The sequence below is a fragment of the Megachile rotundata genome, chromosome 7 (genome assembly GCF_050947335.1).
Source record: "Megachile rotundata isolate GNS110a chromosome 7, iyMegRotu1, whole genome shotgun sequence".
Lineage (NCBI taxonomy): Eukaryota > Metazoa > Arthropoda > Insecta > Hymenoptera > Megachilidae > Megachile > Megachile rotundata.
Window position 1 is genome coordinate 17,061,916 of NC_134989.1, and position 25,902 is coordinate 17,087,817.

At 51.2% G+C, this 25,902-nt stretch overlaps 1 protein-coding gene across 1 annotated transcript in view; it reads left to right on the forward strand.

The window, feature by feature from the left end:
* The window catches only part of ds (dachsous cadherin-related 1), a 209,956-nt gene that overhangs the window by 157,839 nt on the left and 26,215 nt on the right, over positions 1-25,902 (forward strand). The window contains exons 2-3 of the mRNA XM_076533993.1: positions 10,092-10,272; positions 15,149-15,628. Coding sequence (XP_076390108.1) covers positions 10,092-10,272; positions 15,149-15,628 — 661 coding nt within the window. The remainder of the gene's footprint in view (positions 1-10,091; positions 10,273-15,148; positions 15,629-25,902) is intronic.

The window sequence follows — 25,902 nt, forward strand, 5'->3', positions numbered from 1 at the left end:
GTCGTGTTCACGCGTGTCGAAATTTCCTGGCCCGCGCCAAGCTTTTGTTCGCGACGTCGTCGCATCTCGTTACGCCGCGTACCTTCCTCTCCAGCCTCGTGTCTACCCTCGAAACTTCCGGATAAAAACGCGAATCGACTCGGCAAGTACGCGATGGCCTAATAGTTTTTGGTTTATCGGGATGCAACCGATCGTACAAACGGAACACGATTCGCGACGCGATCGACCGCTGTCAGGTAGCGACGGATCGATCGAACTCGAGCCGACAAAAACGCGATCCGGATTCCCCGTGGTCCCATTAATCTTCAAAGTTCTCGCAATTCCACGAAGACGAAGCGTGCGAAGTCGCGAGACCGCCGCGTTACCCCTCGATCCCGGTCACCGGTTCCCTACTAGCGCGAAAACTCGATCGCGAACGCAACACGGCCAGTCGACCGTAATAAATTTGTCCCGCTATATTAGGTGGCAAGTTGGCGCGGAGACGTTCGAGAAGTAGAAGGAAACGAAGGATATTTTTTAGCGAACGGAAGCAGAGGGCGAATCAGAAGAGGGGCAGATGGTCGAGGAAGAGAAGGGGAGTACGGGAAGAGGGAAAAGGCCAGGTTATTTTCAGGGACGCGATTATTAATCGGTACGATCGATTAAATCGCAATGGGATACGGCCGATTGCGTGCGCAGGATCAATAATATCGCGGACGGACTTACAAGGCGCAAGGGTATCCTTTAATGCGAGGATAGGTGTATCGATTATTGCGATCTCGTTTATCCGGCTGTTCTTTTGCCAAGCGACTAGCAGCGGCCTTCCACGATCATGGATTCTCCGAGACGGTCGCGAGCCGCAATTACTCGCGAACCCCTCGAAACTCCGATAGGGGGCATCGATCATTCGAAATCATCGATCCTTTTGCGGCTACGTTCCGACTAAACGAACAATTAATACGTTTTACGGAGCGTTCGTTGGCAAATTCGCGAGACGATATCGTTATCGTCTCGGCCGTCGACGAGTCGAAGAAAAAGAAGGGAACAGCGTCGATCGTATGGCCGATCGTATTCTATCGGCAGAACCACGCGAAGCGACGCCACACCGGCCAACTGGAAACAGGGAAAGGAAACGAAACGAAAGAAAGAATAAGAAGACGAAGAGACGAAGACGAAGAGGAAGACGAAGACGAAAAAGAAGAAGAAGAAGAAGAAGAAGAAGGGGGTTAGCGAGAGGACTATAGGAGGCACGCCACGAACACACCAGACAGCTATCTTAATCGACGACCTTTCTGTTAACCCGCCGATGGTTGCGCGGCACGCTCGGCCGACAGTTGCTTTTCCACGAGTCGCTTTCGAGGAGGAAGGTTGATCGCGAACGAGGGAGAACGAGAGACGAAACAAACGCGGAGGAACGCGGAATCTGAGTCGAGGAATCGGGCAACGGAACGAGGCAACCGGTCGAGAGGCGGCCAACAGGGAACCGAGTACGCGTGGGCGGTTGCCGAATAATAATAAACTGGTCTCTCGAAGTTTGCAAGCTTTTCCGATGTTCCACGGAACTTTCTATCCTACGAACATCCGACGCGTCTCCTTTCGTCGAGATTCGAAAAGCATTTTTAAAGAAATTCCGTGTGGCCGTACGCGATGAAATTGAAACGTTCACGGTACCGGTTGAACGGATCGGTCGGTGGGAAAAATTCCAGCGAGGAAGATCGTGTAAAGTCGCGGATGGAACGTTAATTGCCGGACAGAGAGCCGCGAAGCTAACAGAGTCGCTCGGTAGAAACGTTTCGCGCGTTGACCAAGGTCGCGTTGCGATTCTGTCACGCGGCTCCAATTACTGCAACCCGGTAAGCTAGTTTCGACTCGGTTGATACGCGTAAAAACGTCGGTAGACGCGGTGTCGTGCCTACGAGCCGCGCCGTTTAAACTGCGGACTTAAACTGGTCGACATCCGCCCACGGCTCGTACGTACGTACCGGCCGATTGCAAAGGTAGATTACTAACGAGCTCTTCTGCACCCTAGTATCCTTTCGTGTATGGTTATGAGAGCGGGTGCGAGCGATAAAGGACGAAACGAGAGGAAACCGCGAGTAAAGAAAGGCCAATTAACGATCTGTTCGATCGAACGGGGAATCTTAACGAACCTTGAATTGCTAAAGCGAAAAGTTTCGATGCCGTTCGATGCTCGTTTCGTTTCTGCTCGCTCTCCTCGAACCTTGTCGCGAACATGTACCGTTTTTTAAATAATAATTTTCCTCGCGGTATTAGATCGTCTCGTAAATCGACGGCATTTTTCACAAGGAAGTTTTAAACGTTTCTTCGATACGACGTTCGCGAGAAATAAAAGAATCGTCGAGAGGGTGCGGTCTCGACTTTGGACGGGTCGCATCGCGTTCGAATTTTTGCGAACGATCCCGGCCGGTGACAACGAGACAAACGAGCGCTTTTAACCGAATGCCGAATTTACGAAAAATAAACTCCGGTGCCTCGACGAGCCGGGCCCGTGTCGAAGGCAGGGTAACGCCGAGGACTCCCGAGGGATGGAGAAAGGGCAGGCGATAACAAATGGCGGGACGCGCGTCGCGGCGATAGCTTGACAAATATATATTAAACTATTTTAATGAGAAGTGGCCACCATATCTCATCGCAATTACCGGGCAGCGACCCGCCGGGGGCCTGGTTCGGTTCGCCGCCCCTCAGCTTCGTCGGTGCATCGCCGCAAAAACACGCATCCCGAGAGCAAAGGTTAAGAGAAGGTCCCATACAGCTTCTTTAAGGAGAGAGAGGCACGGAAACTCGCCTCTTTTGGCGCTCGATCGAAGAAGCGTGAAACGGCGAGAGTCTCGCGCGATCATCGACAGCGCTTACGAGCCGACTGATACCCGTGACATTTGGATATTCCTTATCCGAGCCCATAGAAAATCAACGTCGATGAACCCGTTGTATACGGAGGACGCGTGGCAGAGTCCGCGAACACGGACAGAGAAAAGCCGGAGCTCGAGACAGGAAGAGGAAAACCGAGGAAAGAGAGAAGAGGAGAAAGAGTCGGAGAGAAGAACGACTCTCCGGCCAACAGTGAGTGACAGCTCTATAGAGTTCGTCGGGTTGGTAGCATTGTGCGGATTTCCCCTCGCCTCCCTTTGCTCTCTCTCGCGGTCACTTTAGTCACGGCTCTCTTGCGAGCTCGCATGAAAAGTCTCGTACCTCGTCGACGTTTAGTACCGTCCGTCGCGTACGCGTCGAGCTTGATTATTTTCTTGTCGTGGACGTTTTAGGTTACCCTGTTTCCGTCAGGCACGGCTCCCACTCGCGAGTCAATTACGCCGGATTCCGTTTTTCTGCGGGTACGTTTCGCGATCGAGGAATCCAGCAACGAGTTCCTCCCCCTCGTCGTCGATTAAAACCGTGTTTCTTGTTCACCGGTAATCGTTCTAAACGTGCCGCGACGTAATTACTGAAAGATCCTAAGCGTTCCGTTATCGAGACACAATCGAGTCGAACGTGGAAGAACGTAGGTGAACGCGACGCACGGCAATGGTTATTGCTCGTCCGGAAAAAAGCCGGGTTCAATTAGTTCGCCGAGCGAGTCTCTATTTGGAGATACGGAAGAAAGTTTTGCCACTCGGCCTCTCTCGCCGCGTCTCCTTCGCTCTCCTTCTCGTCCTAGTCATTTTTCCTCTCTACGTTCTTCTTCTTCTTCTTCTTGCCCTCGGTGATTTTTCACCGTGTATTTGCGGCCTACGTGCGGATACGGGCACGACACGCACGCGCTCTTTCAAGGGGAACGAGCCTCGAAGAAGGAAACGACGAGTAGAAAGAAGAAGGACGGTCGGCCGGATGAACGGAAAAACGACAAAGACGAGAGGGAAGTCCGCGAGAGGTAGCAAACACGCGCATATTTATTTATGCAAACGGAATACGCATCCAGCTAATTGTGCGCTCGCACACCCGCGGTGACTCACGTGACATGGCTCCTCTGCCATCCGTGGCCATCGTTCCCGCGTGTCAATTCGCGTGACAAAGAATCATGGCGGCTGCGTCTCCGTCCACCCACGAAATTTCCGGTTCGCCTTTCTCGTTCTCTCGTAGATAGCCACGGTTCGCGTGCTCGCGTGGTCGCGCAATTAGGCGCTCTTACGTGCAAATGGCAGGAATTTTAAATGCGCCTGCCTACGGTCCGATAAAAAGCGTGTAACGTAAACGAGCGGACACCCGCGTTTCCTGGAATTCCTTTCGGAGCCGTTTTTCCCGGACGAACGGTGCCCGCAGCCTCGACGGTTCGATCGCGATTCGATGTCACGGATGGACAGGAAGCGGGCATCGAGGTCGGAGCGAGGACTGTCAGAGTCCATCAGAGAGCCGGCGAGCCAGGAATGCCGAGGATGGCTACCCAGCTTACTCGAGCAACAGCTCTATCTGTCGAGCACGAACGGGCAAAAAGCGGCGGGCCGCGTGGTCGCACGCACCAGCAACGGAAAGCACCGGGACAAAGCGACGCGACGGCGGGGGGTTAGGACCCGAGCTACGGAGAAAAACTGCTTCGGATACCGCTCTGTCGTGTTCACCGGGGTGGCGGTACGCTAGACGGGGTATGCTAAACGAGGTTAACTACCGGTACCGCTAACTTTCGACCTATATCTCCCGATAGAAAAATATTCGAACGAGAATTTCTATCGGTGTTGGTAACCCAACAAAACTATTCGGTTATCGAGCCTTCTGGCGTAAAAGTACCGTAATGTAGTGCGCGCGGTACATCGATTTCGAGCTAAAAGATTAACGAAAACGTGTATCGTTTTCGCGAAGACGCAACCAATGCTCGGGTGCGTGAACACCTACTAGTTCCGAGCCTGGGAAAGTAGACTAACCGGGACAGTTAATAGATCCGTAGCCGGTGCAACTAACTGTATGGATTTAAACCTGCCTTTAGATTTTACACCGTATAAGCTGGCACGTTTATGTCGCTTCGTAGTTGAAATTTATTCACGATTTAATAAATTTACATCGGTACGCGGCAGTGGAATTTCATCGATTCGCGTTAATTAGCAACAGAGTCGATGTTGTAGCGTTGATCTGGGCACGGTCGTTAACGAAATAAATCGCGAGTCTCTTCGACGCGCTTAGAGACGATCGCTCCAGTTCATTTCGCTTTTATGGATCGCCGAGAAGGATTATACGACCGCTCAAAGGAAGATAGGTACTACTGCCTTCGAGGATGATTTAGTAACCCAACGAAGTGAAGGATAATCGTATGAAATATCGTTGTGTCGTGTACACACATGGTGAATACCTGGGTGTACACGGCATCGTTCATCTCGGGGAATGCGAGACCTTTCGGTAAGCTTAACGCGCGGGAATTTCATACAATATTAAAGAAGACGCTTTTTTCTCGACGAGGAAAACACTGAAAGGCGAGCCTATTAGTCGATCGAATCGTTCGTATTAATCAGCGGTCGAGAACGTTGCATCGTACTCTATCTGCTGATAAGTCACCGGTAGGCACGAGACAAAACGTACGTTCTCGGTACTCGGAAAGTCGGATCGGTCTTTTTACGTCTCGAGTACCGATACCGTAATTCTGTCTACCCGCGAGTCGTCGATTAAACCAACAATCTTTCTATCGTCGAAACGAAGCGGACGTTATTGAGTATTCCGCGCAGCACGAAGAAAATCCTCGAACAAACTATATTTAAGTGTAGCAAAAGATCGCGAGCGTCGTAAACCGGTCTAGCAATTACGCGGAAGATCGATTACAGTCTCGTAATGGGCCCTTCTTAAGCGGCAAAGACCTATGAATCTGTACGAACGAAACTTCATAATTTCTCGTAGTAATTGCTTCATACACGCGAATGCCTACCAAGAAACTCCATTTTTCGTTCGGGATCGGACTCGCGTGCGTCGATTATTCGTTCGTCTTTTTTCGCGCAGTAGAAGTCCATTTATTCGAGCATGTTAACGAAAAAGATAGCTTCGATAATTGGGATGTTCGGATAATGGTAGATCGTTGATTATTACCTCTGGCAATTATGTCTTGATTTCGAATAATAGACCTTCGCGCAATTTACACGACTGTTCGGTAGTTGTACCGCGGTTCTATCGGCGGCTCAGACGCGACTCCGTCCGTTCACGTCGCTGAAAAGAAGCACGCGATTAACGTCACTCGTTCGAAAGCGCGGAATAAGATGGTCGCTCGCGAGGAACAGTCGGTCGTCAAAGACGCGTATCGTCATCGCCACGCGAAGAAGACGACGTCCGCCGAGTCATCCGCGATTTACCGCGATAACTTGAACGATTGGACAGTTCGCGGTTGTAAGGGACGAGGTGTTGGGTCGTGACACGTCCGTATCCGCGCGGTATCGACACAACTTTCGACAAAGTCGCGAGAGAGCGACGCTGACGAGAAGAAAGGCGAAGACTCGTCGACGACGAAGGGACTAAAAGGTAGCTGTTCCCGGTGTTCAAAGGCAGAGGCGCGAGCACGCTGAGAGCCTTCCGAGGCACCGTACTTTATAACCGGTGTAGACAGCCACCGCGCGTATAAACGGTTCTCTACCTCTTCCACGATGCTGTACCATGTGCAACGCTCGAGCTCGTTCTTGCTGCTTCGAGAAACTTGGGAGACCCCGTCTTCTCCTCGTTGCTTGGTCAACCTGACATCCGTCTTGTCCGGATGCTGCGGAAGAAAAATAAATCCGCTGACACTCGTTCCACGCGTAATCGAATTAACGAACAGCAACTTAAGAACCAATAAGGATTCCTTTAAAAAAAAAATCGCGAGAAGTTCATCTAACGATTCGACAACGCGAGCCTCGCATGCAAACTTGTTCGGTTACACGTAAACCATTTATCGCACGCTTGCTGTTTCGAAATTTAAAGAGAGTCACCCGCGCTTTCTATTGTTTCACCGTCCGGTAGCATTTTTCCTGGAACGAAGAAAGAAACCCCGAAGGGACAAAGTGGATTTTTCTGTGTGCAAATCGGAACGAGGAAACGCATTGGAAATTCGATAGAGTGTCCGTTCTTTCCATTTATCGAGCGCCTTTGTGTAGAAGGAGGTTTTTGAAAACGCGAGAACCCGATTCCCCGGCAAAAGGGGTGCAAGGTATTTCGTTCGTAGTGCACTGGTATTCAGAGAGAGAAGGAAGGAGAGCTATGCGCGTTGCTCGGCCTTTTCGAAGCAAACCCACGGCGGATTGTATTCCGTATCCAGCCCGATTGAAATCGATATTCCCGGCAAGGTCGGCGCGCAACAAAACCAGCTTGAACAATGCACCGGCTGGTATACATTCGCCGAGCACGGGAACAACAGGTAAAACTGCTCGCGATTTAATACACCCCTTTCTGTCTCTCCTCCTTTCTTCCTTCTTCCTATCATCCCACTTCCTCCTTTCGTATCGGGAACAGAAGAAAAACTTGCCAGCGAAATTGACGCGTAATCGATCGAACAGTCGATGGAGAAATATTTGTAAAAGAGCTGCGCGATCGAAATAATTTAACGCGTATCGCTCAGTCCAGTGGCGACGTTTCACCGACGAAAGAACGGTAGGGGACGAGTTCAGATTATTCGATAGCCGACGCGAGATAACAAGGTGTAATTTAGAAATGCAAATCTAAATTGGAAAATAATGCAGATGCGTGACGAACGTGATGCGAAAAGACCGGTGTATCGCGAGGTAAACGAATAGGAAATTAATCCGTCGATAGAAAGTGAAACTATCGTGGCTGGCGATCGGCAAAGTGATTAGATTCGTCGAGAAAATTGTGAACAACATTGCTCGCAAACAGGATACCTGCCCACGTTGAAGGTATCGGTACGGCTACTTTAATAATTCAACGAGCAGAAACGCTTTCGATAGCATCGCTGTTTGGATTAAGCGATAGCTAATACGAGGATTAACGAACGGGATAAAACGAGTGGTAGAAAACGAACCGAGTCCCCAGGGAGATAGATCGAAAGCAATTTTGTCACGTTATGACAATAATTTATTAACACGGATTCATCGAAACGAGAGTGAAACCTGTCTAGCCGCTTCTTCTCTTCTCTGTTTGGAATTGTTCGAATCGTCTCGTGGACGGGAACGAGTAGAAATACTGCGAGCAGAAGACGCTCCTTTAAAATGGATCAACGGACTTCTTTTCGCTCGCTTTTGGCTCGGTCAATTTTCTCTTTCTTCGGTGTTTAACCTTTTTTTCGCGCGATCCTCGTCCGTTGCTCGCAGCGAGCGAGAACAAGGAGAGACTAGGGCCGTACGAGCCGCAGAAAGCACGCAATGCTTCTTCAAGGTGGCAACAGTGTTGGCGGGAAAGTTATTCGAGCGGCTGCCAGTAAATCATTCTTCGCGGACTCCCGCTTTATTATCTGCTGTCTCTCTCGCTTCGGCTCGAGCCTCCGTTCTCTTCCTTTTTCTCTTTCTTCGCCTACCTCGATGCAACTTTGCCTCATTCCATCTCAGAATCTTTCTATACCTATCTTTGTAGAGATTGCTCGTTTGCTTATTCTTTCCAAGCTGGAAAACGCGTGGATGTCTGAGCGCATTCGTTATTCCGTAACGCTTTCGACGCTTAATTACCCGCTGTCCGCTCTTCGTTCCCGTTTAAACTCCTTGAAATAGATCGAGCGTCGAGTACCACGAACAATCTCGCGTTTCCACGGTCTCGTAGAATACGCTGGATTTCGTCGATGCGCGTCGAACATCGGCATTGATTGGCCGATACAATGCCTCGATCGAGAGAAGAAACTTTAAACTGTCATTAAGCCGTTTTTGCCTGGGTTAAAAGGTTCATTATGGCACGAAGTTCGCGTCTCGATTTCCTATCCTGCAAATTACGTCTCGTGTTGGTAAATTTACGAGTTGGTCGGTTGCGTTTCGCGGTTACCAATTATCGGTCCGTCGATCGATCCGACCTAATCGACCGATCGATACGTCGATAACCGTGCCGACGCGAAAATTAAAAACGGCCACGTTTGACCTCGCTTACGTTTACGTTCGTTTCTCGAACAGCGCGAAACGTGAGTCCCGCGGAGGATGCGAAGATTACAGACGAGAAATTGACGGGTTTTGTTTAACGTTGCGAGCTTCATCGACGACCGATCGCGCTAATTTAACAGGATCGACAGAAAGCACTCGTCTCGGAACGAATTCGCGACGTAGCTTCTACGCTTTATTTCGCTTACCATCCGTTCTTTGATTAATTAAACGCATATTTCATGCTCGTTCTTAATGGACTTGATAATTTTACACGTTTCACACCTCTGCACGCTTCATTTCCTGCATTGCAGAATATTTTCGAGTTACTCGATCGCGCTCACGCAACGGAATCGCGTAAGTAGCTCGATTCGAGCATGATCGGACGCCTCCGTTCGATTGCGAAACGATTCGCTTTTCTCGGAGAAACAAAGAGCTGCAGCTGCGCGGCGAGTCTAGCAAAAAATGTGCTCGAGCATTTTCGTGAGCGGCACGCTACGTAACTTGTAATCCATCGAGGGTGAAAGGTGGCGATACGTGGTCGCATAAATAACAAGTGCTGGAAGCACGCAGGCGTCCATCACCGCCTCCACGTCCATCGTTGTAACGTTTCAGCATCCTCACGTGGGGAGGTGGAGCGACTGGGCCACTGGCAAATTAGTCACCGGGCCCGCGATTACAAATGGACCACCTCCCTGACGATCCTCGTCTAACTTGCTTCAACGACGCTCAAAGAAATTAACCCTTTCATAGGGGGATAGCACGCAGAGAGCCGTTAAGAAATATTGTGCATTTTTTGCGCGCTATAAATTACGTCCATTCACGATTCACCTTTCTTCGTGGCAGCTCCCTTCAAAAGGAGCTTCCATGCGTTTATACATTAAATTATTCGGTCAAAGTAATTCTATTCGCGCGATTCGATTTACCGCTGGCCAGTACAAATTGAATCGTTGTTTGAGAATTTCTGATCGTTGCGAGAAAGCACGATCGTTGAACGAGGCACGACTACCGGAGTCAGGCCATTCAACTTTTTGTCAGGCCGTCGAACAATCGAGCTTCGCGACGTCCATTCAACTCGCGACAAGAATGTTCCCGTGATTACTTATCGGCATGCAATTAATTTGAAAACGTCGATGGTTTCAGGTACAAGCGACCGACCCGGATTGCGGCGTGAACGCGATGGTGAATTACACGCTGCTCGCTGGAAGAATGGAAAGCGAACAGCTGATGGTGCGTAGCGATACCGGGGAGATTTGCGTCAGAACACAGTTGGACAGGGAAACCGCGCCCTATCTAGAGATTCCTGTCATCGCCACCGATAGAGGTATGTACACGCTCGTGCTTGCGTTTCTCGAACCACCTGCAATTATTCTTGCACTCCGGAAACGGTGCTTTCCAACGCATTCTTTAACGCTCGGAATCTGTGTCGTACAGTTACACATTGAACGATACATGCCAGTAAATTCGTGATCGATAATTAAAGCGATATTATTCAATGTCGTTCGCTCGGTTACGTAGATTTTATGGACGAGGACAATGACCGAAGTTTATTGATCCGGCGACTAATTGGCATTAAGCTCGTTACCTCCGGCAACTTTTTTACCGATTCACTTTTATGTGGCGCTCGAGTAAATAGAACGGGATAGGCGAATAAGAAACGTTAATGGAAAGTAGTATTAATAAGAAGAAGCGAAAAGAAACGAGATGCATTCCGTATCGCGAGTACTTATCGTTGTTACGGAGATTACCGGCGACCGAAGAAACGTTGAAATGCCATTAATATTTATTAGAGCATTGACTGACGTATTTGGTATAATTGATTAATTATCGATCCAAAAAAGAAGATAAATTCTGAACGGCGTATAGGATAACAAGTGGAAAGCTCGCATCGAAAACTGGTACGGTCGTGTGATGTAACTGCAATTACGGCGTATCATGCCACGTACGCTCCTTTTCACGGTGGCAGCCAACCTTCACTGTCGCGATAGAATCAGCCATACCTACCGTGACTCTGTACGGTACGGATTAATTTTATAATCCAATAGTTCAATTTTCCATTTCGATTCGCTGGTTACGTCGGATGAAACTCGATTCGAAGAACCGATCTGTTCGCGCTCCGTTTCCCACAGCGAACAACGCGTCGGAGTATCCTCGATTAGCTGGCGAAGAATGTTACCCGACCAGAAAAGGAATCCGCGAAGAGGGTAGCGTGCGAACAATGCTTTTCCTCGGCCTTATCGTCGCCCGGTGGACTAGGTGCGACATAGAAACGGGAACGAGGGAGGGGAAGAAAGCGGAGGACGGTAGCGCGACACAGGCAAGCTGGTGGAAACGTGGCAGCAGGCACCTGGAAGAAAAGAAACAGCCACGGGAGCCGCGAGGCCGCTCGGACGAGGGAAGAGCTGTAGCTATCGCTTCGCCAGGATCTACTAGCGCTGTAATGGGGTGTATGATTTATGTCGTCGGTGTATAGTGTGCCCATTTTCAACAGCCTCCGTTCAGGCTGCCCCTATGCGAGAGGACAATGACTGAAGTCCATTGATCCGTCGGAGGGATTGACCTTGCTACGAGTAGCAGGTTCTTTAACGATTCTCTGGCACGCGGTGTTCGTGTAAATAGAATGGGTAACGCGAAGAAGCAACGTTAATGGGAAGCAGAATTAACAGAACGATCAGAGAAAGAGATCGCGGCGGGAGAGAGGACGACGAGGAAGGAAGCGAACGAAACGCGATAGAGTACGAACGGAACAGAAGTAAAGGGAAGCTCTATTGTTGGCCGCATGCCGTTTTGCAAACAGCAGATCTCCGAGTCCGTAATTGTCGCTCGTTATCGATACGATTGTTCAGCGTGCTACCAGACTCACCGACACCATCGGCACAATAGTACCGCTCGGATATGACGGGAGGGCAACGCGTGGAACCACGCGAACCAGCCTCGCTGCTCCGTGATTTATACCACCTGCTGACGACCCGGGACGTTCCTGTATCGAACGAACGCGCCTCGGCGTTTCGAGATACGCGATTGCGAGGCCACGGAATCAACGCCCGAGAGCTTGGCAGCGATAATCGTGCGCCAAACACGCGTCATCGATGCACCGAAAGGTCACCGTCGTTTAAAGTTTCTCCTGGAATTTGTTGTACAAGGCAACGGATATCGGATTCGAGGAACAATTAACTCCTCTCTCGTCGAACCAGAGCGAATCGAAGACTGTCCGCGCTCGACTAATCGTTATTGCGGAGATCGAGTTCCGTTGAAAGTCGAAACGTCGTTACGATTACGGTTCGCTACGAATTCCACGCGAAACCCGGTTTGTCTCTGATCTAATTGTAACGAAACGCATCCGTGGATAAGATAACGACGATCGTAAACTCGAGTTAATAGTAGCGGATAACGGTACAGCCGGCTCTATAATTCATGACTACGAATGGTCTCGCTTTGAATCGTGCCGGAGATCCGCAAATGGCTAGATGATACGCGAACCGATAGACTTCTTTGCGAGAAGCGCTTTGTTTAAACGCAGGGGAGCCTAACCGTACGCGCACTCCCTTGGAGAACAACGAGTAACGGTTAACGATCGGAGCTCGCGAACGCCCGTGCGTAATTTTGACGAAAGTGCCACGTTTCGTTGTGGCGAACAGTTAAAATCTCGCTGACGGTGAAGGATGCGCGCATTCGTCGCTGAACAATGCGACGAACAGGCGGATAACATCTGGAGATTTGGGTCCCGAGCGTCGCGATCTTGACGAAACAGAGACCGGGTTCGATGTTATCTCTCTTTCTGGAAATTGTGCATTACGTGGTGTACATGCGAAACGGTTTGCTCATCTTGATGCACGTTTCGCGACCAACGTACAGAAATGCAAACGAAGGCGTGGCCACGGTTGCAGCTAAACTTCCTGAAAGCCGGAACATCGTTGGCGGTCACTTTATTGACACCGATCTCGTAAATCTTTCGGACTCGACTACCACAATGGACTCGCTTCGCGTCGCTTTCTCGTTTCTTTGCGCGATCGCTCGACCGATCGAGGACACGAAAAAATCGCTGGATTTATCGAAATCGCTTCGTAACGCGTTATCAACGAGACAGTTGAAAAAAGTAAAATTAAAGCGCGTTGATATTTTTAGATGGGCCACGGAGAGCATTGACCGGTTGCGTAATAAGTTTCTCGCGAACGATTAGATTGAGCACCGCTGGCAAACACTGACCGCATAAATCTTTCGACGGCTCCGTAGTTTCCGGCGCGCGAACCTCGAAAAAGGATTCATCCCGACGATCGGCCGCGTGAAATTAAAAGGCAGTGAATTCTGCTCGGCTATCGTGCATCCATGCGTACCTACACGACGCGTTAGAGTGTCGTTGACCCGCGTCCAGGAAGCGACCGTGCTCTGGACGTCCACCGGTGGATATTCGGTTTTATTCGATCGTTAATTTGATCGATCTTCGAGGTCCAGGTGCGCGAGGAATGTCGGCGACTCGTTTCGAGCGAAGCAAAGCAGAAGAGAGACGCGGGAGTCGGTCGATAGAGAAATTAGGGGTGCATTTCTTGGAGAGAATTCGCGTGGCCCGAAGATCGGCATTTCGATACCTCCGAGTCGTACGAAAGATGGCTCGGCGCGCGGCGCGGAGATACGACCGAAGAAGGTTTCGTCGTTCTTTTCCGTTGGTAAAAGGAAGGGCGAGGAAGGAAGGGAAGGGAAGGGAAGGGTAGGGAAGGGAACGTAAAGGAAAGGATGGGAAGGTAAAAGAGAAGAGGAGAAGCACGGAGCCGAAGAACGGAGGGGGCTGGCCCCTTGACGCATGACTCCAATGACACTCGTACCTATAAATCTCGTCGCGGTCCGAGCTCCGCACAACCGAGTCCATATATTACTATGAGTTACGGGTGTAAACCGTTTAAACATCGGATTACCCGTTTTACATACTGTCTTTAATATTAACACTTGCGTCGGGTTCGAGTTAAATCAGCTTGTTCGAAGAAGAAGCAGCAGCCAGGCCGCGTTATCGCGTTCGCGCTCGTTTGCCCCCTCCGTGCCAGCCTCCGGATTAATTAATCCGCAGTCGTGTAGTCGTCGGTTCGACGGAAGGTAAAGGGGATCGCGATTAGGCTTCGACGGATAACGTGATTTACGGATAGGGATCGAAGGGAAACGTTATTACCTACCGTCAAAGACCGTATATCAGCCTCGTACGAAGAAAGCCGATACTCGAACGGGCTAACGAATTATTAGCGCACGGACGACTTTACTCGTTTTTGTTTCCCTTCTTTTTCTCTCCTCGCGATTCTCTTATCCCTGTCGACGCCAAACAACAAAGCGATCACGCTCGCCGTTAACGACGAGTAGCGCGAGTCGCCGGCATATTGATCGATCGATCCGTCCGTGTAATTGCTCGAAAAGCAGCACGACCAGAAAAGAGAAGATCGGGTTGGGACACTGTTGGCCACGCGGCCCGTTCGACCGCACCGAGAAATTCCTCTCGTTTGAAATATTACCGCGAACGCGTTACCCTGCTCCGGGGGTAAGAAGGCTCTTCGTCGACGAAATACCGCGAGCGCGACGAAGATCGCGGCGGGAGAAAGCGAAAGGGAAGAAAACGGAAGGAATGGCGTTTGAGGTATACGCGAAAGAAAGGAGAGCGAAGAGAGAGAGAGAGAGGAGGAGCTGATTGGCTTCGAAAAAAGGCAATGGTACAGGGCGCTGGTGATTTATGTCGACCGGCTCCAACAGTCCACGTAGATTCGTTCTCTACATCGGCTAATACCCCGACATTATTTGGCTCGATAAGAGGATTTCATCCTGGAACGAAATAAACATAATCGCCGAGGTTCGCGATCACGGTCCTCGTGTCTCCGCTCCCATACACAGTGCTTCCCAACGTTTACTCCTTAGCGCTCCCTTGCTTGCCATTATCCAAGATAATGGTAACAAGGACAGTGGAAATTGCGCGTATCGACGATAACCATCGCGAAAATACCTTTGATAATGCAACGAGTAAGCGCTTTATCTCGGCTGACAAGCAGAAAGTTATTAACCGCCAGAGGCGATCGCGGGAACACGTTCGAAAATTGCCAAGGTGCGCGGGCGCGCACCGTTTTCCTGTACTTACAACGATTACTCACGCCTCTGTCAATTATAACCGAATATTTGACAATTTTCGAAGCACCGTCAGATTGTTAACTCGAAATTTTTTTTTATCGCAGGAGGCCTGAGCACCATAGCCATCGTGAGGGTGCAAGTGACCGACGTGAACGACAATCGACCGATCTTCGAGCCGCGCAAGTACAACGTGACCGTGAAGAGCGACAGTCCGATACAGGGTCCGATTTTGAGGCTGGTAGCCACGGATTTGGACGCAGGACTGTTCGGTCAAGTGGCGTATCGGATCACGAACGGCAACGAAGCCGGTGTTTTCCATATCGATCGCAACACCGGCGAACTTCAGGTGTCGAGGCCGAATCTGTTGTCTCGGTCGGCGTTGCACCAGCTGAACGTGACGGCAACCGACGCGGCCGGCCTGAAGAGCACCTTCGACGCCGAAGTTCGAATCACCACTTCCTCCCCGGGGCACAGGATAGCCGGTTGCGAGAAACCACGATACACCGTCACGGTCAAGGAGACCATACCTCAGAACAGCGTGGTCGCCGGCGTGAAGGATGGAGCGGTGTCCTCTTCGTCGTCAGGTATGTTCGAGACGTTGGTATTTCCTCGTTGTCGGAGAAGCCGTTATCGACTTCCGGTGGAGGAGAGTCGCGGCGGAGAAGGCTCGATCGACACGATTCGAAAAGACCAGGTAGAATCGGACGCTGGTCGATGCCCGGTGGTGAATGCATCGAAAACGTATTCCACGCGCGGCGTTACCGCGTTAGCATAGTCGCGTCACGAGAAAACGCCGGCGACGTAGCGAACGCCCACGTGTTCGTGTACGTGCAACTACGCGAAGCTACGCTCCTATAAGAACGCTCTGTTCTCCGACTGTTCCGTGTCCCTGCCTTCCGTCCATCCGGTGAATCGCGGCATGTAAATCATACGAGACGGTACGTCTTTCAGCGACGAAGCCAAAAGTTATACCGGGATAAGACGCTCGAGAGTATCCTTGAATCTGACTTTCTGTACTCGGACAGATTCGATCGGACATCGTAGACTCTTTTCATCCGATATACTAACGAGAACGGACAGGGCGCGGTAAGAAAGGAGAACGACGAGGGGCAAAGTTGAGTGGGTTGTTCGCGGTGGATGAGATTCCCGAAGGGTTGTCAGGGCAGGGTGGGGTTGTACGGGGAAGAAGGAGAAAGGTAAAGGCGGGAGAGGTACGTATCCGTGTTTCCACACTGGTGGTACATCCGATGCAAGATACGGCGCGTCACGACCTGCGCTCACCGCGCCATATACCCGATGCACCGTGTAAAGTGTCTCGTGGCGTATCGACCGGCACGATTCGCTACGTTATAGGCTCAAGAATGGTGGATAGTTTACACGATGGTGCCTTACCGGTGGTCGTATTGTTCGGCCGGCATGGCCCGCATATGCAGCCTGTTGCATATCAATGCGCGCGAACCTCGAGTGTGTTCCTCCTCCGTCGAGGGACGTCGTCGTCGTCGTCGTCGTCGTGGTGGCTCGTTCTCTTTCGCTCCGAGAGGACGGATCTCTTCTTTCGCGCGGTCTCCCGGTCGTCTTGCGTGTCTCGGTCCGTCTCTCTCGAGACAAAGACAGAGATCGCGTTAGAGAAGGCTCGTGGAACGTGGGCCGCGCTATCCGAGGTGAAAAAGTATCGTGACCCTGTCGGACGCATGGCCCCGATTCCCGGCAGATCGCGATGCTCCTTCGAACGGCTCTCGTTCGGCGACGGTGAACGCGTTTCTCGAATTCCTCGTCGAGTAAAATTCGCGTCGAGCTCGAACGCTAGTGGGCGAGTCGGAGAACGCGTCGTTCACGGTGCTGTCGAGGCCGATCGATCGGGCGATTTCGGAGCGCGGCTTCCAATCGGCCACGCGTCCACGCGAGAACCTGTTCGCACGGAAGATCGAGACATGGCACTCGGGCCCACAATATTTGACACACGGCAGCCAATCAGATTATCAGATTAAAGTCGGTCGAGCCGACGGGGCGATCGTTGGCACAGGTGCGATTCATTTCGCGGCGCTCGAAAGAAGGAGCGAGAGAGATTCTCGTTGCATCTTCTCGCCGTTATTTTACGACACCTGTTTCGATGCGAACAACCCTCTCCGAAAATTGGTCCTGGCTCGCGGTCACGCTTTGCACTCGCTAAACTCTCGTTTTAGAGAAACGATTTGCATAATTATTGTCGAGAACGGCGCAATGTCCCAGACGTTAACGGCGTGTTCATTAATTTCGTATTTATTGCGGAACATCGAATCGCGTTATCGGATCGTCGATGAAGGACCCGCTTTACGAGCACCTGTTTCGATAAGGCTGGCCCGTGTTGCCTTTCTGGAAATACGAAGGACCAGCGAGTTCGTTAGAGGGGCGCATTGATCGTCGAGGAAGTAAAGGCCGTTAAAAGAAACGTAGACGAAAAGAACTCCTTATTGGGCAGGATTCGGGGGTCCGCGACTCGAATACGTTGGTCACCGACCGTACGGTCCATTCCATAAAACCTGGCAACAAAGTGAGGAACGCGTTTCATTTTACGATCGAGTTTATGGTACCTGGCGAACGATCATCGGCTAGAAAGACAACCGTCCTTATCTTATCCGCGGAACGAGCGACCGCTTTCAACTTTTCACGGCTTTTCAATCGCGCTCCGTAGATTACGGAGGTGTTCCGCAATCGCGACGATCGAGACGAGAACGCGGCGATTCGGATAAAAAAAACCGGACCGCTGCGAAAGAATCTGGCTGGATGCATCGATCGGGTAAAAGGGTTTCGTTTGTTCGTGGAAAACGTATAAATCCGTCGGGGAGTTCTCGATAGCGTGTCCATCCGGTAACAAGCGGATCGTCCGTGTCCGGTGAGCGTGGAATCTCGCTCGAACAGAATTACGTAATGCCCCGCTGATAAGGTACCGTTCGACGCAGCGAACTCTACTTTAATCCTTTGATCGAGAGCAACGAGATCGAGTTACGCGGCGTAATCTCCCGGTACTTCTCTCGATCCAGCGTTTTCGTAGCCTGGGATTCTTGTCCGAGGGAATGCGCTTCGGTCGACGGAAGAGCGAAAGGGAAGCTCGTTACGCGGAGAACGAGCGAACGGGAGAGAAACGAACGGTAGAAGAAAAGGAGGATTAAGAGGGCCGTCGTCGTCGTCGTCGTCGTCGTCGCCGTCGTCGTCGTCGAGGTCGCATAAATCGTCGCGACTCGGATACCGAGCAGCCGAACGCGAGCCGCCATTGTCCACGACTTTTTGCTCTTCTATCTTCCTCTCTTCTCTTACCGTCCGTTGTTCCTTGTTCGTTCGCTGTTGCTGCTGCTGCTGCTACGAAACTGCACTCTTTGCATACGCTTTAAATATCACCGGTCTGCTCGCTTTGAGGGCTCCCAGAGAGCGTCCTTCCTCTTCTGCGCTCCTTTTCGAAGGTATCGGGCGAAAGTGGACCGAACGAGAGACGACGGACGTCCAAGGGGAGCCGAAACCCTGTCTCGTTTTCTGCTTCCTTTTTGCCAGTCGACTCGCATCGGCTCTCCGCGAACGATGCAGCCAGATTCGAATATCGGATTCTGACGCGTGTCGACGTTCTTTCCCCTCGACGGAATCGTTTACGTAAATACCGAGTCTGCTTCGCTTCTCTAATTGAAGGGATCGCGGTAATAAGGAGGCTTTCCGTTTGCGCGTATCATCGTACGCGTTCTTGTCTCGTAAACGAAACTATCGCTTAAAAGTATTTATCGGAAAACAGATATTGTATCGAGCGTGTAACACCGTTCGAACAATTATGGCACTTAACGCGTTTCGCGATAATTCTTGAACCGAAGAAAAATCTGCCGGGCTTCTGGAAAAGCGACTTCGAGTTTTCGAGGACGGCCAGAATAGCCGGTAATCTTATCCAGCCGGCACGTCGTTAGTTCTTAACGAATTTAACGACGACACCGTGTAAAAGTCAACGGTGCAGCGAAGTCGTTTTAAAGCGTCTATAAAGATACACGGAGATATAATTCCAGGCTCGATTCGGCCGTTACGAGCTCGATTACGAGTTTCGACCAGTTCGATTGAATTAAAAGCAGACGCGAGCAGCGAGCGGGATAGTTTCTTTCAGCTCGAGGACGAAGTATCCTGGCGTCGCGTCGTGACGCAGTCGATACGCCGTTTCTCCTTTCTCCGCGCCTTCGTCGCTGCTCGCTTTTGTTCCTTTTCCTCTCTCGATCTTCTCTTCCCTCTTCGTTCTCTCCGCGCGGTCTCGTGCTCGCATCGTGCTTTCGCCAGACTTGCAAATTTCAGGCGCAGTCCGTTCGGGGTCCAGCGTTCTCTGCAGCTTTGCATCCCGCAGGAGAACGAGCGAGCGAACCTAAACCGAGCTGCGAGATCCGCGGCTAAAGATAGCGAGGACTCTCTGCCACGACAGGACGAATGCTCGCAGTCTGATTTGCGTAATTCCGTTCGTGGAATTTCATGTCCCCCGTTCAATGTCTCTTCTGCTCTCTTAAGAGAAAAGAAACAGTGGTCCGACGTGGACGTCGTTTTCGGTACGAACAGAAACGCGTGTTTCGCTTGTCCAAAAGGGCTCGAACATTTTACAAACTACGTATAGGCAATAAACTTTAGATAGAAGCCTAACGAGATATCAGCTACTATGTTCGCAGCAGCCTTCTTGCGTTTCTTGATTCGTCGATCGAACGATTAAAGCATCGGTGAGTTGTTCCACGATGCGAAACACCGACACGGTACTGCGTTAAAGAGGAAGACCGCAACGCACGGCGGTACCGCTGGACCTTAAGAAATTATTCGCAATTCGTTCGTAACGAATGCTCCAAAAAATTACGAACAATATCCTGAAACGCGAGGCTAATCTCGCAACGATCTATTCTGTGATCAGCCCATTCTCTATCCGAAAAAATATCGCTCGTAATTCAGACATCGTCCTTATTAGGAACAGGGTTCCGCGATATCGTAGCTAAAAGTGATCAACAACAAAGCGAAAAAAGAATTGCTCGAAGCGCAGCATCGATTCTTCGACAATCTCATCTAGGATTAGCCCGCGGTAATTCTCGTCCCTGCGAGCACGAGGAGAGGCGAAAGGGGAGCGAATCGGCGAAGGATCGGAGAAGCAGCGAGAAAAAGATATATGGATGCGCGCGTGCATGCACGTAGAGCGGATAAGGGGACCCTCCGCTCTGTAGACCGTGAGATGGTAAACGGCGATAACGAGGCGCGAGATAAGAGTCGAGAAGGTGCATCATAGGGCCGCGTACGAGGAAAAGAGCAGCCCTTCGTTCTATCGCGGTCTCCGCGTTGGCCGATCGTGCCTCGTAGCCCTATCCGTGTATCTATATGTTCGCACGCACGCACACACCTAACGTAGCCGACTGCGCGAGCAACCACGCGCGAACAGCCGTTTACACGCGAACCTGTCCGCGCGAAACCATCGTGCCGCGATTTCTACAACGCCCGTCGACTTTTCCCGACCAGGATCGAGAAGATCGCGAGACGGCTCTTCGACCGCGGAGGATGCGCTTTTCCTTTCTCTCCGACTCGCGGGGCATCCGAACGATTTATATCGCGCGTTCCTCGCGATAGATCGCAAGGAGAAGCGTGAAAGCCGAACGTCGCGCTGTCTGCCGATCCCGGAACGCGGCTGACGCGAGCCAGCCGAGGGAAAGGAAGAAATTTGTTTCAATTTCAACCTTTCGAACATCGGAAAGAACGTTGTTCGCGATCGATAGCCCGCGTTGGCAAAACAATACGATTGCCGCACCCGTCGGTTATTAAACCGTCTTCGCGAACGAGAATCACGGAAATTTCTTCACCGATCGGTGTTTCACACGCGCGATCAACCTTCCTCGAACTTTCTCATGATTCCCGATCGAGCGGATCGAGCGGCAGAGATTTCTTCCCGTTCGGAATCGACGATCGCTCTTAACAGCGTTGTACTGGATATCGTACGAAACCCGGAGCGTAAATTATGTTCGGAGGAAAATTTGTATCGGGGATGTTCGATCTGGAAAGCTAAAGCGGCGTTAAGTATAACAAATGGTGGCGTGAACGCCTCGAGATTCTCGTTGCGAGCGATAATGGCCGAAGCGGTGGCACGGCGGATAGCGTAATCGCCTATGAACACCAGATTCGAGTTCCATTCCTGACCCTTTTCCTCTAGTCGATCGTAGGGAACCGTGGTCTCGACACTGGCTAACGTCAGCCTTATTGTCAGCATCAATTGTCTTGTCGTTCTTGCCGCTTCTAAAGCTTCTCTTCTTCTTCCTGTGGCGGTGCGCGCTGCTCGAGCATGCCAGACCATTTAACCGCATCCGTGCAACGAGACGTTTACGCGTGTATAAAGCTCTATTCGTTTGTTTACCGGTCTCGATGCTGCGTTTCTTGCGCTATTGTGCGCGGCGAACACGTTCTCTTCGCTCGCTCGGCCACGGACAAACGGAGAAAGAGAAAAAGCCGGGGGTCGACCATTTACGCGAACCTCCGCTCTCGTACTATGATTTGTACCTTTGTGTTTCCCTCGATTCCGACGCGGTGTTTACCGTATAATTCCGACATTCGCGTTCGATAGCGAATAAACGTCTAGACGTTAACGGGCATCGCCGAACGAATCTCGAGCGTGTACGCGCGGTACCTACCGGTACGAAGGGGTGCAGTTCGGAACGCGGGTAGACGCGGAAGAGAGGAAGGCCGAGAAGGAAAGAGCGGAACGAGCGAGACCGCCGTCAACGACAGCATACCTTTACCACGGTATCGCTTCTTCATCGCATTCGTCGCGTCGCTGAACGCTACGGTGGCTCACCGCTAATCATCATTATTTAATTACGAGGTCGTTTTTCGTTACGCGAACACGGAGTGTCGATGGGTCGCGCAGGCACGTCGCCTATCGTCGTCGGAATAGTTCCTTGGACGATTTTCGTAAATCTGGTTTAGCGGTGGCAGGTCAGTTTGGAATTCGAGACACGTAGAAACGAAGAGAATCGGTTTCTGCGCGGTTTTACGACCGCTCGTGGCCCGAAGACGTCGTTAAACCGGGAACGATGACGAACCGACGAGAGACGGTAGCGCCTTCGGCTCGGCTCGAGATACTACTGCCGTGCCGGTGAAAGGACGTCCATTAAAATATTACCGAACGTTCCTTCTCTATTTCGGCCGTTCCTTCTAAACTGTATTTACCGTTCTCCCAATTAACGAGCCGACCGATTCGATCCTTCCTCGCTGGTTGGCGAGATCGCGCCTATCTCGATCGTCGCTATTACCGAACCTACCTCTCGTCCAATTAAAAATCCACGAATTTATGCAAACGGTCGGCCTTTTATTGGCCGCCGCGACCAGACCTCGGGACATTCCGAAATCGATCGCGCTGGATACCGCGCGGAGGATCGTAAGCGCGAAATCGACGTCCGTTCCCGAGTTTGGAGGAAATCCGGTGGCGATCCTCGTAATTCGTCGGAGCGATCGGACCCATCCACCGTTTCGAGAAGCATCGAGCGAACGTCCGAGAGGCTTTCCACGGGGCTCGTAAACGCTCGAGCGAGCACGGCGCCGCCCGTGCGCAGCGCCGGAGCATCGAGCGACCTCTCGGATGGCCCGTTACGAGCTAATTAGCAAAATAAGAGAAACGCTCTGTGAGGTATAGGTAGCTGGCCAGCATAGGCAACAGAACTCGTGCATCCATATACGGCGTGATCGAATCGTCGTTCCGTGTAATTTATCGCGAGTTTTCTTCGTCCGGAATGTTCCTCCTCGTGAAACTCGGTACACCGGTTTTTTCTGCCGCCCCTCTCCGCTCTGGTTTCTTCTTTTCCTCCTTCTTCTCCTCCGATCGACGAGAGAGCAATTAAACGGCGATGCTTAGAAAGACGAATATCTTCCGTGGGGTCGAGTCCGTTATAGGCTCGTCTCAAAAATGGTATAATCGTTCGCGATCGGATTATAAACGGCCAACCGAGATCGCGATGCGTCCCGACGATAATTATCGTTTCTAATTAACCAAACGCAAGCATCCCGATTGCTCGTTTTCCTTCGCGTAGCAGTTTTTGCTCGAACGCGAAGGCACGCGTATAAATAGATCGTCGGTTAAACGCGGGTCGAAGAGATCGCGATTTCGAACGTAACCTTGCGTTTCGAGCGTTCGAGCAATGCCGTCGAGAAAATGAACCGCCGCAACCCAGCCCGAACAGAAGAGCCACCAGTTATTCGATCGTTTCTTATGCTGGCTGAAGTAGTGTTCTGCACGCGACGATCGAACGAGCCGCCTAATGGAACGTTTCTTCGCCGCGTGCCGCAACGTCGCTGTTTATTAACGCTAGAAAACGTACGTTTCCTCTAAACGAGCCGAGAATGTAACACGAGCTATGCGAATCGACTCGTACCCGAACGCGCCGTATAGATTAAACGGTTTTTAGCTGTTCGTCACCCGCGGCGAGTCGACGAGGAAAAATTTCGTCCTCGTCCGTGTTCTAGGCTCGCCGAGTCAATGGAGAAGAACGTTTCGCACGTGAGAACCAGCCGAGCGGAAGCGGGACGGGAGACGAACGGAGAGCGACGGAACGAGGCAACGAAGAAAACGAGCGCAGAAACGGGAGTCAAGGAACTAGAAATGAATTCCATTTGTGCGATTGAGGGAGAAGCAGCGGAGAACGAACGAGGAGGATGGCCGAAGGAGAGGACAGGATAAAAAGGGCTGGCACGACGTCGATCGCGAGGAACACGCCGTGCAGAGGGTTACCTCGCCCTCGTGCTAGACCGAATGTCCAAAGACAGGATCTCTGCGAAACAGGATAGAAGATAAACGAAATCGAAACCGGAGAAGTCGGTTCGGCGAGTGACGGATAGCGTTAGATTAGCCTAACTCTCGGATTAGTCTAACTCGGTTGAGACGATGAATCGACCAATCAACGACTCGAGACGAGTTTCTCGAGGCATAGTCTAGAGGCCTTTGGGAGTCGTGCAACGTAGCGTACGCACACCAGATGCAGCGGCGATCGGTCAGCCATTGACTGGAATCTCTGCGAGCCGAGCGTATCGCGACGATCGATTTAAATCGCCGGTCGCAACTTTCTCTCTGTTCGGGCAAAATATTCGACGTCCAATTTTACGTTCAATGTGTCAGCGGATAACCGGATTCGGACGGTGATTAAATTAGCAATGCTAATGAAACTTTATGACTCGCTGGATTGAGATATTAGAAGCAATCTAGAGACGGATCCGTGTATCGACGATTTAAAAAGTGATGAGAACCGATAGCAGATAGCCGTTCGTTTAATACGATACTCGTCCATGGAACGGATGCAACACGATCGGGCAACGAAACACGATTCCGCGCGAAAGCTTTCTCTATCTCGTCCCGCGTGAACGAACCTGAATGTTCGCATCGCGCGCACCGCGTAAACACCGATATTTGGCCAGGAATTTTGGCCGTTCGGTCTGGAATTTTCACCGGGTAAATTTCGCGAGTACGAGTCGAAGTCGGAAGGGCGAGAATCGGTAATGAGTAGGTTCCTCGGCTGGCTCGAGTGCCGCGACAAAAACTTGCTCTCGATTCCATCCACGAAGGCAAAGGAACGAAAGGGAAAGGATAGACAGAAGCGAGGAAAGAAGACGGAAAGGACGCGAGTCGGGGAAGAAGAAGGAGAAGCAGAAAGAGAAGAAGACCGTGGGCCAAGGAGAGCGCTTCGAGGGACCGGGTTGGACCAGCGATCTTCGCGAATTAATCAAATACGCGAGCGATTTGTCTTCGTTACACCCACGTGGGCACCCCGGAGGGACGCCTGTGTAACCGGGGTGACGAAGCCCTCTCGAGTCGGCACCGCGGGTGAAGAACCCGTTCATCGGCCGCGTTCGCCGTACTCCTTCGATCGCAATTTATTCTCTCGATAAATAGGGGATAGAACCGTTTCACCGACGCGTTTCTTCCTTTCGCGAGGTCATCGAACGAAAATTCGCTACTCGCGCGAGAAAACCAACGCGTTAACGGGTTAACGACGAAATCGTACAGATAAAACGGCTACTCGAAGGAGAGTCGTTCGACGAGAGGCGAGCGAGAAACGCGTAAATCTCGCGAAGCGTGAGAAACGAGAAAACGCCAACCGGTGGACGCTTCGTATCGTTTGCGCGTCTTTACCGAGGGAAAAGAGGGGTACGAAGGCGGGAGGCAAAGTGGAGTGGGTATAAATAGCAGCCCATAAATTATGCCATCCACGTACGCGACCGAGTACCATCTTTAAGACCAATGTCGTTCGATGTCAGTATCGAAGACCGACTGGACTCGACTTGACTCCGCTCGACTCGACTCGATTCGATTCGACGATGTCACCGGATATCGTGGAAATGGAAACGCTCGCGGCTATCTTCCACGTAAACGCACGGAGGCGGTGGCCACTGCGCATCCTAGTCTACCAGGTTTTTCTTACACCGCCGAAGGAAAAACTCGATCGGTTCCATGGGAGACCCGACCGCGACGCGGTAGATCCAAGGCGTTTGTCGAAACGTACTCAGGAGAGGATGTTGTACGCGTTCTCTGTCTCTCCGCGACTCTTGCTCTCGTTTTGGATCGAGTCGTGCGATCGACCGATCGCGGCAATTATCGACGTCTAAAAAGGTATTTACTCGTACCGTACTGAACGCGATCGAGGAATTGCGGACTTGAACCGGTTTCGGTAGGATTTTTCTACCGATCGAGTAGATACATCGAAATTAACACGGTGTATGCCCCGATGGAAACGGACAAGCGTAGTCGCACACGCTCAAACTCTAATTAGTAAGAACTCGAACGGTTAATTTTCGAAACCATTTAATTTGCCACCCTTTTTCCTCCTTCTCGAACATTTTCCTCTTTAAATGAAATTTT